Source organism: Odontesthes bonariensis, chromosome 13 (assembly GCF_027942865.1).
Source record: "Odontesthes bonariensis isolate fOdoBon6 chromosome 13, fOdoBon6.hap1, whole genome shotgun sequence".
NCBI lineage: Eukaryota > Metazoa > Chordata > Actinopteri > Atheriniformes > Atherinopsidae > Odontesthes > Odontesthes bonariensis.
This window is the reverse complement of record NC_134518.1, coordinates 20,943,859-20,961,931: the sequence shown is the minus strand read 5'-3', so window position 1 is coordinate 20,961,931 and position 18,073 is coordinate 20,943,859. Positions and strand designations below refer to the sequence as shown.

The window sequence follows — 18,073 nt, the reverse complement described above, 5'->3', positions numbered from 1 at the left end:
GTTTTATCACGAGACAAACAATTGGCGATTTTTGCTCCAGCGGAACAATAAAATTGCACATCTTGTAACGTTACTTTCAACTGCCATAAAACACAAAAAAAGATAAAGAGGGAGAAGAATAAACAGTAGCTGAAGAAGAAGAATTAGAAGAATGAAAAGAAGCATGTAGCTCCAATGTAATGCTAACATTACTGTCTTTGACAGAGCTCTGCAGAAGGTGAACGCAGACATTTAGGTTCACTTTGGTGAAACCGGAAAGCACAAACTGGATAAAATGCACAAAATGAGCAAAATCTGCCTCGTAAAATTGTGTGTAATAAAAGGGACTACGTTAGCTGTTTTTGCCCTGACTGGAATGCAACATGCAGTATGTTATGTATAGAGGTTGGTCAATGATTCTGAAAAGATACAGATCTTTCTTTTTCAGACAACTGTCTAATTTTTTTGTAAAAGAACAAAAGAAAACGTATTTGGACTGATCTTACTGCTTCAATTTATTAACAAAATGTTATGTACAGTCAAATAGATAGATCTATAATTATTTCACATATTCATTATAATTTTTATTATTGTTAACCCAGAAATATCGGCCAAACAAGCCCTGTCATGTCATTGTGGGGGGGGGGGGGGGGGGGGGCTCTCTCTCACTCACATCTCTGCTGTTTGTCTTACCCATGTCACTGCTGTCCAAGCAATAGCAGCAGGAACACAACACTTTGATGCATATGCCTCTAGCACCGTTTTAATTATTTTTAGAATACCCTTCCAAATCAGCTCTTTGGTTAGCAGACTTTTTTTAGTCCCCCACATTCCTCATTCCTAATAAAACGGAAGTGTTTCAATGTAAGATATTGGAAACATTCTATTTCTTGATCATTCTTGCATGTTGTAGGTTGATGATGCCATAGATTTATCTAAATTCCATGGACTGAAACAATGAAACCATGTTGGAAACCATTTTAGAAGATGTGTTAACATTTATTTCATTTGTAACAACGGTTAACGTATAAGTAAAAAAAATGTATTTATGTTTACACCTCCTTTATACCTATATGCCTTAAAGGCATGGCGAGCGTGTACGGGTGCAATTAGGTCAAAAAAATTATTATTTAGTAAGGTGCAAATTATTTGGCTGCATAACGAGCCATAATCTTTTAATCTGCAGGTCGGGCACATTTTTCACAAAGGTAATTTTAGTGAAAACATATCATGCAAAACTGCTAATAGAGCTGGGTATTAATGTAAAGATTTCAAGTCACAAGACACAAAAAAGCCTTTATGATCGGTTTTGTAGTATGGTTCTCCCTGTCATGCATAAATAGTGTGGTAAATAAAAGTTTTGTTTTAATAAGATATGAGTTTAGTTCATAGAAGAACGAAAAATAAAAAGAAATAAAAAGAAATCGGGCACTCAGTTATTCATTGGGATAGACAATCTCAAAATCAAATGCAGAAAACAGCTTTTATCCCATCATCAACTATTGTTTACCTTTTTTCTTTTTCTAGTTTTCATTTTATGCTAGTTCACTGATTGAATATCAACAGTGTACACTTATAGAAATCATACATTTATATTTTGGTGATTATTGGTCCTCAATATTTTTTATATATACTATACTATCATACTAATACAGTAGTTATCCTTCATTTAAGTCCAATTGTTGTTCTTGTAGTTGCAACATTACTGCATGCTTTTCTATGTTGCAGTTCATGGTAAACCTGTTCAGTGTTTTATAACTGCAGTGATACCGCCCTATGTATCACCTCATACTTTGTATGTTTTCTGTATTTCATGGGCTAACTGGGGTTAATGTATCCCTCATGACCCTTCGTTTATAGTGAAAAAGTGATCTCAAAATGGTTTCAAAAACACGTATCCTAATTTCAATGGATCACATGCAAAAAAGTAGACTCCAGAGTATAAATTCTATAAATCTGTTTATTGAGTTTATTTAGCAGAATGCACACAAAATAATAGACCCAAAGAGTACATTTCTCCACCATATCTGATCAATTCTATGCAACTTTCTATAATCACAGAACTTTTCTGCAAACAAATGACATCAAAAAGTGACTGTGTATTTGTGTAATTTTTTTATGTAAGCAATAGTTTTGTGTATACAAAGAGAATGAAAAAAAAATCAACAAAATACAGTGAATCAGTAAACTGTGAAAATTACAGGATTTAGAAAACCTGTTTAAAATAAACAAAGCTAGTTTGTATTGTGGTAAATGGCACTGAATTCAAGCAAATACTTTTTCTTTTAAAAGAATAGAAAGGTACTCACAGCACTTCAGAGAATAACCAAATGATTGTCTTTGCAATTATGCTATATACAACATTGTCACTCTTTAGAATGTGTTATAAAGGGCCAGCTCTATGTTGTGAAAATATGCTTCTGCAATGATTATATATTAACAAAGCTTGAAAATAACACCATTTAATAAGTAAAAAAAGTAACTGCTTAAATGTGTATTTGGAAGTATAAGAACATTTTCCTTCAAAGTAACTATTGTAAGTATCTGTTCTGTGCATAGACCCCTGGATACAAATAAACCACACCCATTCATTAAAAACATTCATTTAACAGAATGAAACCTGACAGTGACAAACTTTGTAACAAACTATCGCTGATCATTTTGTAAGATGGCATATGTTCAATAAATCTGTACTATGTACAAAAGCAATATTTATTATTACAATACAAATTAATCTTATTTACATGTTGAAGTAGTTTTAAACAATCTCATGCACACCTGTCTAATTATTTTTTTTAAAAAGAACTTGTGATTAACAAACTGAGATGACTGTGCATGTCCCAAATAAATTTTAAAGAACCAAACTTTGAAGAGTTTTCTGTATTAGGAGAATGTATTGGAGTGTCCATGAGAGTTTAATTTGTCTCACAATCACTTTTTTGGAGAAACTGATAGCTCAATTCTTGGGAACCTGAAACCACCTCTTGAACCACTGTCACTACTTGAGGAAGAAGACAATCTAGATTTTTTAGGAGGTGCAGAAACACCTGCACTCCCCTCCATCCCTGCTTCACTGTCTTCTCCAAGTGTCACCTCATATGAGCCCTTTGACTTTGCACCAAATCCTCCAAACGTGCCAAACTTCAACTTGCCTTTCTTTCCTTTGACCTTGCTTGGTCCCAGGTCTAATGAAATGTCACCACCCTCAGCTTCTAAGTTAGCAGAAGGAGAACCAACTGCAAGCGACCCCTCATCACTCAGAGAGGAGGACCGGTGTCTTGATTTTTTAAATAAATCCAGTGAGGCTGACTTGCCTTTAGTTGACACGCTGAGTCCAGAATTACCTTCCAGTTCTAACTTCCCTCCCAATAGTTCACCAGAAGGTACACTTAGTTCTTTAGAGCCCTTATTCCCTTTCCCACTTGCACTCAATTCTACATCCGGTCCACGAAGATCCCCTGTACTACTGACTTTTGCTTTTGATTTGCCAAAGAATTTTGGCATCTTTACCTTTACTTTGCCTTCGTTATGCCTCAGTTCTGGGCTTGGAATCTCAATATTTTGTGAACTGACAGAAGGAGACTGTACGTTTATGTCTCCACTGGCTGTAAGTTTTGATTCAACTTTTCCCATACCTTCCTGGCCTTTCAACTCGGGCAATAAAATGCCAAATTTTGGTACCTTGATTTTGGGAAATGTGATTGTACCCTCTGGATATTGAAGGCCGCCAGTTACATTTCCTGAAACACTTGGCATTTTCCCACTTGAGGTGTTTACTTTCACATCTGGCCCTTCCAAATGAACATTTGCACCACCAGAACCATCTATGGCAGTGTTCAAGCTAGCAGATGGCAAATCTATTTCAGATAAAGATCCATCACCTTTGACTTTTGGGGATTTGATATCTAACTCCACATCAGGAAAATGAAGCTTGCCAAAAAGAGGCTTTTTTGACTTTGTTCCTTTGACATGAATATTAGATGTGTTCTCACCGAGGTGTACTGCTGGTGCTTCAATGTCAGTTTCTGGCTTCTTGGCCTTTCCTTTCACTTTAGGAAATCTAAACTTTCCCTTTTTCCCCTTTACATGAAAGTCTATGTCAGGGGCATCAAGACTTCCTTCAGCATCTGGAAAACTAACTTCTGTTTTGGAACCTTTTGCTCCTATACTAACTACAGGTGCTTTAACTGTGGATTCAGGCATGTCCATTTCTGGAGATTTCATTGCAAACTTTGGACCTTTGAACTTGGGAAATGTAATACCAGTTTTTTCAGGATCATTATGAATACTTGCATGAGCATCATTTATATCAATACCTATCTCTGGGCTTTTAATATCAATGTCAGGTGTCTTTATGTCTCCTCTTATCTTTGGAGCTGAAACATCAACATCGCCTTTCACTTTAGGACCTTTTCCATGGAAATCCACGTCTGGTAGAGAGATCTTTGGCCCTGAAATAGTTGGCATATTGAATTTGGGCCCTTTAATTTTACGACCTTGACTGTCGAACTCTATAGCTGGTCCTTCAATGTCCATCTGTGGGCCTTTTATGTCCCCTTTAAGTTTTCCAGTCGACACATCAACATCTCCTTTCACTTTTGGCCCTTTCAAACTGATGTCTAAATCTGGGGATTTGGGTCCTTTGAATTTTTCATGAGTTCCTCTTATGTCAATTTCTGGCCCTTTAATGTCAATGTTTGGTGATTTGACATCAGCGGTGAGATTGGGAACAGTTATGTCAACATCTGAACTCTCCACTTTTGGACCTTTTAGGCCAAATGATGGCATTTTGATTTTAGGCATTTCAAATCCTCCCCTTGGCCCTTCAATGTCAACTTCAGGACCTTTGATGTCAAAGTCTGGTGTTTTTATATCTCCCTCTATCTTTGGAAATGAAAGATCGACATCACCATCAAGTTTTGTACCTTTTAGATTGAAATCCATATTTGGCATTGAAATCTTAGGTCCTGATATAGTTGGCATGTTGAATTTGGGTCCTTTGATCTTTCCACTGGGACTGTCAATGTCAACATCTAGTCCTTTGATGTCCATATCAGGTGTTTTTAGGTCTCCCTTGATCTTTGGAGCTGATAGATCAACATCACCTTTGATTTTGGGACTTTTCAAGTTGAAATCTACATCTGGCATGGAAAGTTTTGGTCCTGATATAGTTGGCATGTTGAATTTGGGTCCTTTGAGTTTTGCATTTGGTCCCTCGAAATCCATATCCGGTCCTTTGATGTCAACATCAGGTGCTTTCACGTCAATGTTTGCTTTGGGAAGGTTGACATCAAATTCTGGGCCTTCAACCTTTGGACCTTTCAAGCCAAATGATGGCACTTTGAATTTTGGCATTTTAAATCCACCTTTGTGGCCCTCAATATCGAAATCAGGTCCTTCAATGTCCACCTCAGGACCTTCGACATTTCCTTCAAGCTTTGGAACTTTAAAATCAACATCCCCCTTCATTTTAGGGCCTTTTAGATTGATGTCCATATCTGGAACCTCCACTTTTGGACCTTTCAAGCCAAATGATGGCATCTTCATTTTTGGCATTTCAAATCCACCCTTTGGCGCTTCAATGTCAATTTTGGGACCTTTGATGTCAATGTCAGGTGATTTAATGTCTCCCTCTATCCTTGGAGCTGAAAGATCCAGGTCACCTTTGAGTTTGGGTCCTTTCAAGTTGAAATCTACATCTGGCATTGATAATTTTGGTCCGGATATAGTTGGCATGTTGAATTTGGGTCCTTTGAGTTTTGCATTTGGTCCCTCAATATCAAAATCTGGTCCTTTAATGTCAACATCTGGCGCGTTCACATCAATATTTGCTTTGGGAAGGTTGACATCAAATTCAGGACCTTCAACTTTTGGACCTTTCATGCCAAATGTTGGCATTTTGAATTTTGGCATTTTAAACCCACCTTTGTGGCCCTCAATATCAATATCAGGCCCTTCAATGTCCACCTCAGGAACATCAACATTTCCTTTAAGCTTTGGAACATTAACATCCAGATCTCCCTCCACTTTGGGGCCTTTTAGATTGATGTCCATATCTGGAGCCTCCACTTTTGGACCTTTTAAGCCAAATGATGGCATCTTCATTTTTGGCATTTCAAATCCACCCTTTGGCCCTTCAATGTCAACTTTGGGACCTTTGATGTCAATGCCAGGTGATTGTATGTCTCCCTCTATCTTTGGAGCTGAAAGATCCATGTCACCTTTGAGTTTGGGTCCTTTTAAGTTGAAATCTACATCTGGCATGGACAGTTTTGGTCCGGATATAGTTGGCATGTTGAATTTGGGTCCTTTGAGTTTTGCATTCGGTCCCTCAATATCAAAATCTGGCCCTTTAATGTCAACATCTGGCACTTTCACGTCGATATCTGCTTTGGGAAGGTTGACATCAAATTCAGGACCTTCAACTTTTGGACCTTTCATGCCAAATGATGGCATTTTGAATTTTGGCATTTTAAACCCTCCTTTGTGGCCGTCAATATCAATATCAGGTCCTTCAATGTCCACCTCAGGAACTTCGACATTTCCTTTAAGCTTTGGAACTTTAACATCCAGATCTCCATCAAGCTTAGGACTTTTTAGATTGATGTCCACATCGGGAGACTCCAACTTTGGACCTTTGATGTTCAGTGATGGCATCTTAAATTTAGGCATTTCAAATCCACCCTTTGACCCTTCAATATCAACTGTGGGACCTTTGATGTCAATGTCAGGTGTTTTTAGGTCTCCCTCTATCTTTGGAGCTGAAAGATCCATGTCACCTTTGAGTTTGGGACCTTTCAAGTTGAAATCCACATCTGGCATAGATAATTTTGGTCCTGATATTGTTGGCATGTTGAATTTGGGTCCTTTGAGTTTTGCATTTGGTCCCTCAATATCAACATCTGGTCCTTTAATGCTGACATCAGGTGCTTTCACATCGACATTTGCTTTGGGAAGGTTGACATCAACTTCAGGACCTTCAACGTTTGGACCTTTCAAACCAAATGATGGCATTTTGAATTTTGGCATTTTAAACCCTCCTTTGTGGCCCTCAATATCAATATCAGGTCCTTCAATGTCCACATCAGGAACTTCAACATTTCCTTGAATCTTTGGAACTTTAACATCCACTTCACCCTCAAGCTTAGGACTTTTTAGATTGATGTCCATATCAGGAGCCTCCACTTTTGGACCTTTAATGTTCAGTGATGGCATCTTGATTTTAGGCATTTCAAATCCACCCTTTGGTCCTTCAATGTCAACTTTGGGACCTTTGATGTCAATGTCAGGTGTTTTTATGTCTCCCTCTATCTTTGGAGCTGAAAGATCCATGTCACCTTTGAGTTTGGGACCTTTCAAGTTGAAATCAACATCTGGCATGGAAAGTTTTGGTCCTGATATTGTTGGCATGTTGAATTTGGGTCCTTTGAGTTTTGCATTCGGGCCCTCAATATCAAAATCCGGTCCTTTAATGTCCACATCAGGTGCTCTCAGGTCAATATTTGCTTTGGGAAGGTTGACATCAAATTCTGGACCTTCAACTTTTGGACCTTTTAAGCCAAATGATGGCATTTTGAATTTTGGCATTTTAAACCCGCCTTTGTGGCCCTCAATATCAACATCAGGTCCTTCGATGTCCATGTCAGGAACTTCAACATTTCCCTGAATCTTTGGAACTTTAACATCCACATCACCATCAAGCTTAGGACTTTTTAGATTGATGTCCACATCGGGAGACTCCAACTTTGGACCTTTGATGTTCAGTGATGGCATCTTAAATTTAGGCATTTCAAATCCACCCTTTGACCCTTCAATATCAACTGTAGGACCTTTGATGTCAATGTCAGGTGTTTTTAGGTCTCCCTCTATCTTTGGAGCTGAAAGATCCATGTCACCTTTGAGTTTGGGACCTTTCAAGTTGAAATCCACATCTGGCATGGACAGTTTTGGTCCGGATATTGTTGGCATATTGAATTTTGGTCCTTTGAGTTTTGCATTCGGTCCCTCAATATCAAAATCTGGTCCTTTAATGTCAACATCTGGCGCGTTCACGTCAATATTTGCTTTGGGAAGGTTGACATCAAATTCAGGACCTTCAACTTTTGGACCTTTCATGCCAAATGATGGCATTTTGAATTTTGGCATTTTAAACCCTCCTTTGTGGCCGTCAATATCAAAATCAGGTCCTTCAATGTCCATGTCAGGTACTTCAATATTTCCTTGAATCTTTGGAACTTTAACATCCACTTCACCCTCAAGCTTAGGACTTTTTAGATTGATGTCCATATCAGGAGCCTCCACTTTTGGACCTTTAATGTTCAATGATGGCATCTTGATTTTAGGCATTTCGAATCCACCCTTTGGCCCTTCAATGTCAACTTTGGGACCTTTGATGTCAATGTCAGGTGTTTTTATGTCTCCCTCTATCTTTGGAGCTGAAAGATCCATGTCACCTTTGAGTTTTGGACCTTTCAAGTTGAAATCTACATCTGGCATGGAAAGTTTTGGTCCTGATATTGTTGGCATATTGAATTTGGGTCCTTTGAGTTTTGCATTCGGGCCCTCAATATCAAAATCCGGTCCTTTAATGTCCACATCAGGTGCTTTCACGTCAACATTTGCTTTGGGAAGGTTGACATCAAATTCAGGACCTTCAACTTTTGGACCTTTCAAGCCAAATGATGGCATTTTGAATTTTGGCATTTTAAACCCACCTTTGTGGCCCTCAATATCAATATCAGGTCCTTCAATGTCCACCTCGGGAACTTCAACATTTCCTTTAAGCTTTGGAACTTTAACATCCAGATCTCCATCAAGTTTAGGACTTTTTAGATTGATGTCCACATCGGGAGACTCCAACTTTGGACCTTTGATGTTCAGTGATGGCATCTTAAATTTAGGCATTTCAAATCCACCCTTTGACCCTTCAATGTCAACTGTGGGACCTTTGATGTCAATGTCAGGTGTTTTTAGGTCTCCCTCTATCTTTGGAGCTGAAAGATCCATGTCACCTTTGAGTTTGGGACCTTTCAAGTTGAAATCCATATCTGGCATGGACAGTTTTGGTCCGGACATTGTTGGCATGTTGAATTTGGGTCCTTTAAGTTTTGCATTCGGTCCCTCAATATCAAAATCTGGTCCTTTAATGTCAACATCTGGCACTTTCACGTCAATATTTCCTTTGGGAATGTTAACATCAAATTCAGGACCTTCAACTTTTGGACCTTTCATGCCAAATGATGGCATTTTGAATTTTGGCATTTTAAACCCTCCTTTGTGGCCCTCAATATCAAAATCAGGTCCTTCAATGTCTATATCCGGAACTTCAACATTTCCTTCAAGCTTTGGAACTTTAAAATCCACATCACCCTCAACTTTAGGGCCTTTTAGATTGATGTCCACATCGGGAGACTCCAACTTTGGCCCTTTAATGTTCAGGGATGGCATCTTCATTTTAGGCATTTCAAATCCACCTTTTGGCCCTTCAATGTCAACCTTGGGACCTTTGATGTCAATGTCAGGTGTTTTTATGTCTCCCTTGATCTTTGGAGCTGAAAGATCCATGTCACCTTTGAGTTTTGGACCTTTCAAGTTGAAATCCACATCTGGCATGGACAGTTTTGGTCCTGATATAGATGGCATGTTGAATTTGGGTCCTTTGAGTTTTGCATTTGGTCCCTCAATGTCAACATCTGGTCCTTTAATGTCAACATCAGGTGCTTTCACGTCAACATTTGCTTTGGGAAGGTTGACATCAAATTCAGGACCTTCAAATTGTGGACCTTTCAAACCAAATGATGGCATTTTGAATTTTGGCATTTTAAACCCTCCTTTGTGGCCATCAATATCGAAATCAGGTCCTTCAATGTCCATGTCAGGAACTTCAACATTTCCTTCAAGCTTTGGAACTTTAACATCCAGATCACCCTCAAGCTTAGGACTTTTTAGATTGATGTCCATATCAGGAGCCTCCAATTTTGGACCTTTGATGTTCAGTGATGGCATCTTGATTTTTGGCATTTCAAATCCACCCTTTGATCCTTCAATGTTGACTTTAGGACCTTTGATGTCAATGTCAGGTGTTTTTAGGTCTCCCTTGATCTTTGGAGCTGAGAGATCAACATCACCTTTGAGTTTGGGACCTTTCAAGTTGAAATCCACATCTGGCATGGATAATTTTGGTCCTGATATCGTTGGCATATTGAATTTGGGCCCTTTGAGTTTTGCATTTGGTCCCTCAATATCAAAATCTGGTCCTTTAATGTCAACATCAGGTGCTTTCACGTCAACATTTGCTTTGGGAAGGTTGATATCAAATTCAGGGCCTTCGACTTTTGGACCTTTCAAGCCAAATGATGGCATTTTGAATTTTGGCATTTTCAACCCTCCTCTCTGGCCGTCAATGTCAATATCAGGTCCTTCGATGTCCATGTCAGGAACTTCTACATTTCCTTCAAGCTTTGGAACTTTAACATCCACATCACCCTCAACTTTAGGACCTTTTAGTTTTATATCTATATCTGGAGCCTCCACTTTTGGACCTTTAATGTTCCAAGATGGCATCTTTATTTTTGGCATTTCAAATCCACCCTTTGGTCCTTCTATGTCAACTTCAGGGCCTTTGATGTCAAAGTCAGGTGTTTTTAGGTCTCCCTTAATTTTTGGAGCTGAGAGATCCACATCACCTTCAAATTTGGGACTTTTTAGATTGAAATCCACATTTGGCATTGAAATCTTAGGTCCTGTTATGGTTGGCATCTTGAATTTGGGTCCTTTAATCTTTCCACTTGGACTGTCAATGTCAATATCTGGTCCTTTGATGTCCACATCAGGTGTTTTGATATTTATGTCAGCTGTAGGAAGACTTAAATCAACTTCAGGTTCTTCAACATGTGGACCTTTCACTCCAAATGATGGCATTTTGAACTTCGGCATTTTGAATCCTCCTTTGTGGCCCTCAATATTAACATCTGGGCCTTCAATATCCATTTCGGGACTGTTGATGTCAATCTCAGGTAATGTCACATCTCCTCCTATTTTTGGTGCATCTACATCACCTTTTAATTTTGGACCTTTCAAATTGAAATCCACATCTGGCATGGAAAGTTTTGGTCCTGAAATATTTGGCATGGTAAATTTGGGTCCTTTGATTTTACCACTTGGACTCCCAATGTCCACTTCTGGTCCTTTAATTTCAATATCAGCTTTAGGGAGGCTGACATCAACTTCTGGCCCTTCAATGTTTGGACCTTTTAGTCCAAATGATGGCATTTTGAATTTGGGCATTTCCAATCCACCCTTGGGCCCTTCAATGTCCATCTTTGGACCTTTGATGTTGACTTCTACAGGTGATATTTTTCCTTCAGTCTTTGGAACTGACACATCACCTTCGAGTTTTGGACCTTTCAGATTGAAATCCACATCTGGCAAAGACAATTTTGGTCCTGTGATAGCTGGCATCTTTAATTTGGGTCCCTTGAGCTTTCCACTTGGACTCTCAATGTCATCTCCTGATCTGTCAATATTGAATTCTGGTGTTTTTATTTCAACCCCAGGTTTTGGAACATTAATATCAATGTCAGGCATGTCAACCTTGGGACCTTTGAAACCAAATTTTGGCATCTTGAATTTGGATCCTTTTACTTTTGGACCAGTAAATCCAGCATCAATATCAAGTCCTTCAGAACTACCAGTCTTTCCTTTAATATTTATATCTCCATGTTCCAATTTCACATCAGTTTCTGGGGTCTTTACCTTTGGTCCTTTGAATCCAAATTTTGGCATTTTAAATTTAGTTTTCTTTGAGGCAGTGTCTGGGACATCAATGGTGACATCTGGTCCCTCAAGTTCCGCCTTGGGTAACTGAACATCTCCTTTCAAATCTACCTTTGATTTTGGTCCTTTCAGATTGATATTAACATCTGGCAGTGATATTTTGGGTCCAGATATTGTTGGGAACTTCACTTTTGGCCCACTGACATTTCCTTCTGGTGATTCAAAATCAACGTTAGGACCTTCAGTTTTAACTGAAGGGGTTTTGAGATCTCCCTTTATACTTGGGACGGATACATCCCCTTTCATCGAAGGTCCTTTTAGGTTAATATCCCAGTCTGGTAACTTAGGTCCTGATAGTGATGGCATGTTGAATTTTGGTCCTTTAAGTTTTGCATCAGGACTTTGAAGATGGACTTCTGGCACTTTAATATCAATATCAGCTGGTGTTGTGTCAATGTCACTTTTGGAAAGATTTACATCAACCTCTGGAGCCTCCATTTTTGGACCTTTAATGTTCAGTGATGGCATTTTGATTTTAGGCATTTCAAATCCACCCTTTGGCCCTTCAATGTCAACTTTGGGACCTTTGATGTCAATGCCAGGTGATTTTATGTCTCCCTTGATCTTTGGAGCTGAAAGATCAACATCACCTTTGAGTTTTGGACCTTTCAAATTGAAATCCACATCTGGCATGGACAGTTTTGGTCCTGATATTGTTGGCATGTTGAATTTGGGTCCTTTGAGTTTTGCATTTGGTCCCTCAATATCAACATCTGGTCCTTTGATGTCAACATCAGGTCCTTTCACGTCAACATTTGCTTTGGGAAGGTTGACATCAAATTCAGGACCTTCAACTTTTGGACCTTTCACGCCAAATGATGGCATTTTGAATTTTGGCATTTTAAACCCTCCTTTGTGGCCCTCAATATCAATATCCGGTCCTTCAATGTCCACATCGGGAACTTCAACATTTCCTTGAATCTTTGGAACTTTAACATCCATATCACCCTCAAGTTTAGGGCCTTTCAGATTGATATCAACATCTGGAGACTCCAACTTTGGCCCTTTAATGTTCAGGGATGGCATCTTCATTTTAGGCATTTCAAATCCACCCTTTGGCCCTTCAATGTCAACCTTGGGACCTTTGATGTCAATGTCAGGTGTTTTTATGTCTCCCTTGATCTTTGGAGCTGAAAGATCCATGTCACCTTTGAGTTTTGGACCTTTCAAGTTGAAATCCACATCTGGCATGGATAATTTCGGTCCTGATATAGTTGGCATGTTGAATTTGGGTCCTTTGAGTTTTGCATTCGGGCCCTCAATGTCAACATCAGGTGCTTTCACATCAATATTTGCTTTGGGAAGGTTGACATCAACTTCAGGACCTTCAACGTTTGGACCTTTCAAACCAAATGATGGCATTTTGAATTTTGGCATTTTAAACCCTCCTTTGTGGCCCTCAATATCGATATCAGGTCCTTCAATGTCCATGTCAGGAACTTCTACATTTCCTTGAATCTTTGGAACTTTAACATCCATATCACCCTCAAGTTTAGGGCCTTTCAGATTGATGTCAACATCTGGAGACTCCAACTTTGGCCCTTTAATGTTCAGGGATGGCATCTTCATTTTAGGCATTTCAAATCCACCTTTTGGCCCTTCAATGTCAACCTTGGGACCTTTGATGTCAATGTCAGGTGTTTTTATGTCTCCCTTGATCTTTGGAGCTGAAAGATCCATGTCACCTTTGAGTTTGGGACCTTTCAAGTTGAAATCCACATCTGGCATGGATAATTTCGGTCCTGATATAGTTGGCATGTTGAATTTGGGTCCTTTGAGTTTTGCATTCGGGCCCTCAATGTCAACATCAGGTGCTTTCACATCAATATTTGCTTTGGGAAGGTTGACATCAACTTCAGGACCTTCAACGTTTGGACCTTTCAAACCAAATGATGGCATTTTGAATTTTGGCATTTTAAACCCTCCTTTGTGGCCCTCAATATCGAAATCAGGTCCTTCAATGTCCATGTCAGGAACTTCTACATTTCCTTGAATCTTTGGAACTTTAACATCCATATCACCCTCAAGTTTAGGGCCTTTCAGATTGATGTCAACATCTGGAGACTCCAACTTTGGCCCTTTAATGTTCAGGGATGGCATCTTCATTTTAGGCATTTCAAATCCACCTTTTGGCCCTTCAATGTCAACCTTGGGACCTTTGATGTCAATGTCAGGTGTTTTTATGTCTCCCTTGATCTTTGGAGCTGAAAGATCCATGTCACCTTTGAGTTTGGGACCTTTCAAGTTGAAATCCACATCTGGCATGGATAATTTCGGTCCTGATATAGTTGGCATGTTGAATTTGGGCCCTTTGAGTTTTGCATTCGGGCCCTCAATGTCAACATCAGGTGCTTTCACATCAATATTTGCTTTGGGAAGGTTGACATCAACTTCAGGACCTTCAACGTTTGGACCTTTCAAACCAAATGATGGCATTTTGAATTTTGGCATTTTAAACCCTCCTTTGTGGCCCTCAATATCAATATCAGGTCCTTCAATGTCCATGTCAGGAACTTCTACATTTCCTTGAATCTTTGGAACTTTAACATTCATATCACCCTCAAGTTTAGGGCCTTTCAGATTGATGTCCACATCGGGAGACTCCAACTTTGGCCCTTTAATGTTCAGGGATGGCATCTTCATTTTAGGCATTTCAAATCCACCTTTTGGCCCTTCAATGTCAACCTTGGGACCTTTGATGTCAATGTCAGGTGTTTTCATGTCTCCCTTTATCTTTGGAGCTGAAAGATCCATGTCACCTTTGAGTTTGGGACCTTTCAAGTTGAAATCCACATCTGGCATGGATAATTTCGGTCCTGATATAGTTGGCATGTTGAATTTGGGTCCTTTGAGTTTTGCATTCGGGCCCTCAATGTCAACATCAGGTGCTTTCACATCAATATTTGCTTTTGGAAGGTTGACATCAACTTCAGGACCTTCAACGTTTGGACCTTTCAAACCAAATGATGGCATTTTGAATTTTGGCATTTTAAACCCTCCTTTGTGGCCCTCAATATCGAAATCAGGTCCTTCAATGTCCATGTCAGGAACTTCTACATTTCCTTGAATCTTTGGAACTTTAACATCCATATCGCCCTCAAGTTTAGGGCCTTTCAGATTGATGTCAACATCTGGAGACTCCAACTTTGGCCCTTTAATGTTCAGGGATGGCATCTTCATTTTAGGCATTTCAAATCCACCCTTTGGCCCTTCAATGTCAACCTTAGGACCTTTGATGTCAATGTCAGGTGTTTTTATGTCTCCCTTGATCTTTGGAGCTGAAAGATCCATGTCACCTTTGAGTTTGGGACCTTTCAAGTTGAAATCCACATCTGGCATGGATAATTTCGGTCCTGATATAGTTGGCATGTTGAATTTGGGTCCTTTGAGTTTTGCATTCGGGCCTTCAATATCAACATCTGGTCCTTTGATGTCAACATCAGGTGCTTCCACATCAATATTTGCTTTGGGAAGGTTGACATCAAATTCAGGACCTTCAACTTTTGGACTTTTCAGCCCAAATGATGGCATTTTGAATTTTGGCATTTTAAACCCTCCTTTGTGGCCCTCAATATCAATATCAGGTCCTTCAATGTCCACATCAGGAACTTCAACATTTCCTTGAATCTTTGGAACTTTAACATCCACTTCACCCTCAAGTTTAGGGCCTTTCAGATTGATGTCAACATCTGGAGACTCCAACTTTGGCCCTTTAATGTTCAGGGATGGCATCTTCATTTTAGGCATTTCAAATCCACCCTTTGGCCCTTCAATGTCAACCTTAGGACCTTTGATGTCAATGTCAGGTGTTTTTATGTCTCCCTTGATCTTTGGAGCTGAAAGATCCATGTCACCTTTGAGTTTGGGACCTTTCAAGTTGAAATCCACATCTGGCATGGATAATTTTGGTCCTGATATAGTTGGCATGTTGAATTTGGGTCCTTTGAGTTTTGCATTCGGGCCCTCAATATCAACATCTGGTCCTTTGATTTCAACATCAGGTGCTTCCACATTAATATTTGCTTTGGGAAGGTTGACATCAAATTCAGGACCTTCAACTTTTGGACTTTTCAGCCCAAATGATGGCATTTTGAATTTTGGCATTTTAAACCCTCCTTTGTGGTCCTCAATATCAATATCAGGTCCTTCAATGTCCACATCAGGAACTTCAACATTTCCTTGAATCTTTGGAACTTTAACATCCACTTCACCCTCAAGTTTAGGGCCTTTCAGATTGATGTCAACATCTGGAGACTCCAACTTTGGCCCTTTAATGTTCAGGGATGGCATCTTCATTTTAGGCATTTCAAATCCACCCTTTGGCCCTTCAATGTCAACCTTAGGACCTTTGATGTCAATGTCAGGTGTTTTTATGTCTCCCTTGATCTTTGGAGCTGAAAGATCCATGTCACCTTTGAGTTTGGGACCTTTCAAGTTGAAATCCACATCTGGCATGGACAGTTTTGGTCCTGATATCGTTGGCATGTTAAACTTGAGTCCTTTGAGTTTCGCATCTGGTCCCTCAATGTCAACATCAGGTGCTTTCACATCAATATTTGCTTTGGGAAGGTTGACATCAACTTCAGGACCTTCAACATTTGGACTTTTCAAGCCAAAAGATGGCATTTTGAATTTTGGCATTTTAAACCCTCCTTTGTGGCCCTCAATATCAAACTCAGGTCCTTCAATGTCCATGTCAGGAACTTCTACATTTCCTTGAACTTTTGGAACTTTAACATCCACATCACCCTCAAGTTTAGGGCCTTTCAGATTTATGTCAACATCTGGAGACTCCAACTTTGGCCCTTTAATGTTCAGGGATGGCATCTTCATTTTAGGCATTTCAAATCCACCCTTTGGCCCTTCAATGTCAACCTTAGGACCTTTGATGTCAATGTCAGGTGTTTTTATGTCTCCCTTGATCTTTGGAGCTGAAAGATCCATGTCACCTTTGAGTTTTGGACCTTTCAAGTTGAAATCCACATCTGGCATGGATAATTTCGGTCCTGATATAGTTGGCATGTTGAATTTGGGTCCTTTCAGTTTTGCATTTGGGCCCTCAATATCAACATCTGGTCCTTTAATGCTGACGTCAGGTGATTTCACATCGACATTTGCTTTGGGAAGGTTGACATCAACTTCAGGACCTTCAACGTTTGGACCTTTCAAACCAAATGATGGCATTTTGAATTTTGGCATTTTAAACCCTCCTTTGTGGCCCTCAATATCAAAATCAGGTCCTTCAATGTCCATGTCAGGAACTTCTACATTTCCTTGAATCTTTGGAACTTTAACATCCATATCACCCTCAAGTTTAGGGCCTTTCAGATTGATGTCAACATCTGGAGACTCCAACTTTGGCCCTTTAATGTTCAGGGATGGCATCTTCATTTTAGGCATTTCAAATCCACCCTTTGGCCCTTCAATGTCAACCTTAGGACCTTTGATGTCAATGTCAGGTGTTTTTATGTCTCCCTTGATCTTTGGAGCTGAAAGATCCATGTCACCTTTGAGTTTGGGACCTTTCAAGTTGAAATCCACATCTGGCATAGATAATTTTGGTCCTGATATTGTTGGCATGTTGAATTTGGGTCCTTTGAGTTTTGCATTTGGTCCCTCAATATCAACATCTGGTCCTTTAATGCTGACATCAGGTGCTTTCACATCGACATTTGCTTTGGGAAGGTTGACATCAACTTCAGGACCTTCAACGTTTGGACCTTTCAAACCAAATGATGGCATTTTGAATTTTGGCATTTTAAACCCTCCTTTGTGGCCCTCAATATCAATATCAGGTCCTTCAATGTCCACATCAGGAACTTCAACATTTCCTTGAATCTTTGGAACTTTAACATCCACATCACCCTCAAGTTTAGGGCCTTTCAGATTGATGTCAACATCTGGAGACTCCAACTTTGGCCCTTTAATGTTCAGGGATGGCATCTTCATTTTAGGCATTTCAAATCCACCCTTTGGTCCTTCAATGTCAACCTTAGGACCTTTGATGTCAATGTCAGGTGTTTTTATGTCTCCCTTGATCTTTGGAGCTGAAAGATCCATGTCACCTTTGAGTTTGAAATCCACATCTGGCATGGATAATTTTGGTCCTGATATTGTTGGCATGTTGAATTTGGGTCCTTTCAGTTTTGCATTTGGTCCCTCAATATCAACATCTGGCCCTTTAATGCTGACATCAGGTGATTTCACATCGACATTTGCTTTGGGAAGGTTGACATCAAATTCAAGACCTTCAACGTTT

General features: G+C 39.6%; 1 protein-coding gene across 3 annotated transcripts in view; it reads right to left on the bottom strand.

The window, feature by feature from the left end:
- Positions 1-1,921: 1,921 nt before the first annotated feature.
- The window catches only part of ahnak (AHNAK nucleoprotein), a 19,605-nt gene continuing 3,453 nt past the window's right edge, over positions 1,922-18,073 (bottom strand). Inside the window, exons 2-3 of one of the 3 annotated variants that reach the window (XM_075481525.1) lie at positions 9,564-17,879; positions 1,922-9,005 (exon numbers count right to left, since the gene is read on the bottom strand). In XM_075481525.1, the coding sequence (XP_075337640.1) occupies positions 2,911-9,005; positions 9,564-17,879 (14,411 nt within the window). In that variant the 3' untranslated portion in view covers positions 1,922-2,910. Of the gene's footprint in view, positions 17,880-18,073 lie in introns of all 3 variants that reach the window. The other 2 variants (XM_075481524.1, XM_075481523.1) reach the window with 2 other exon arrangements.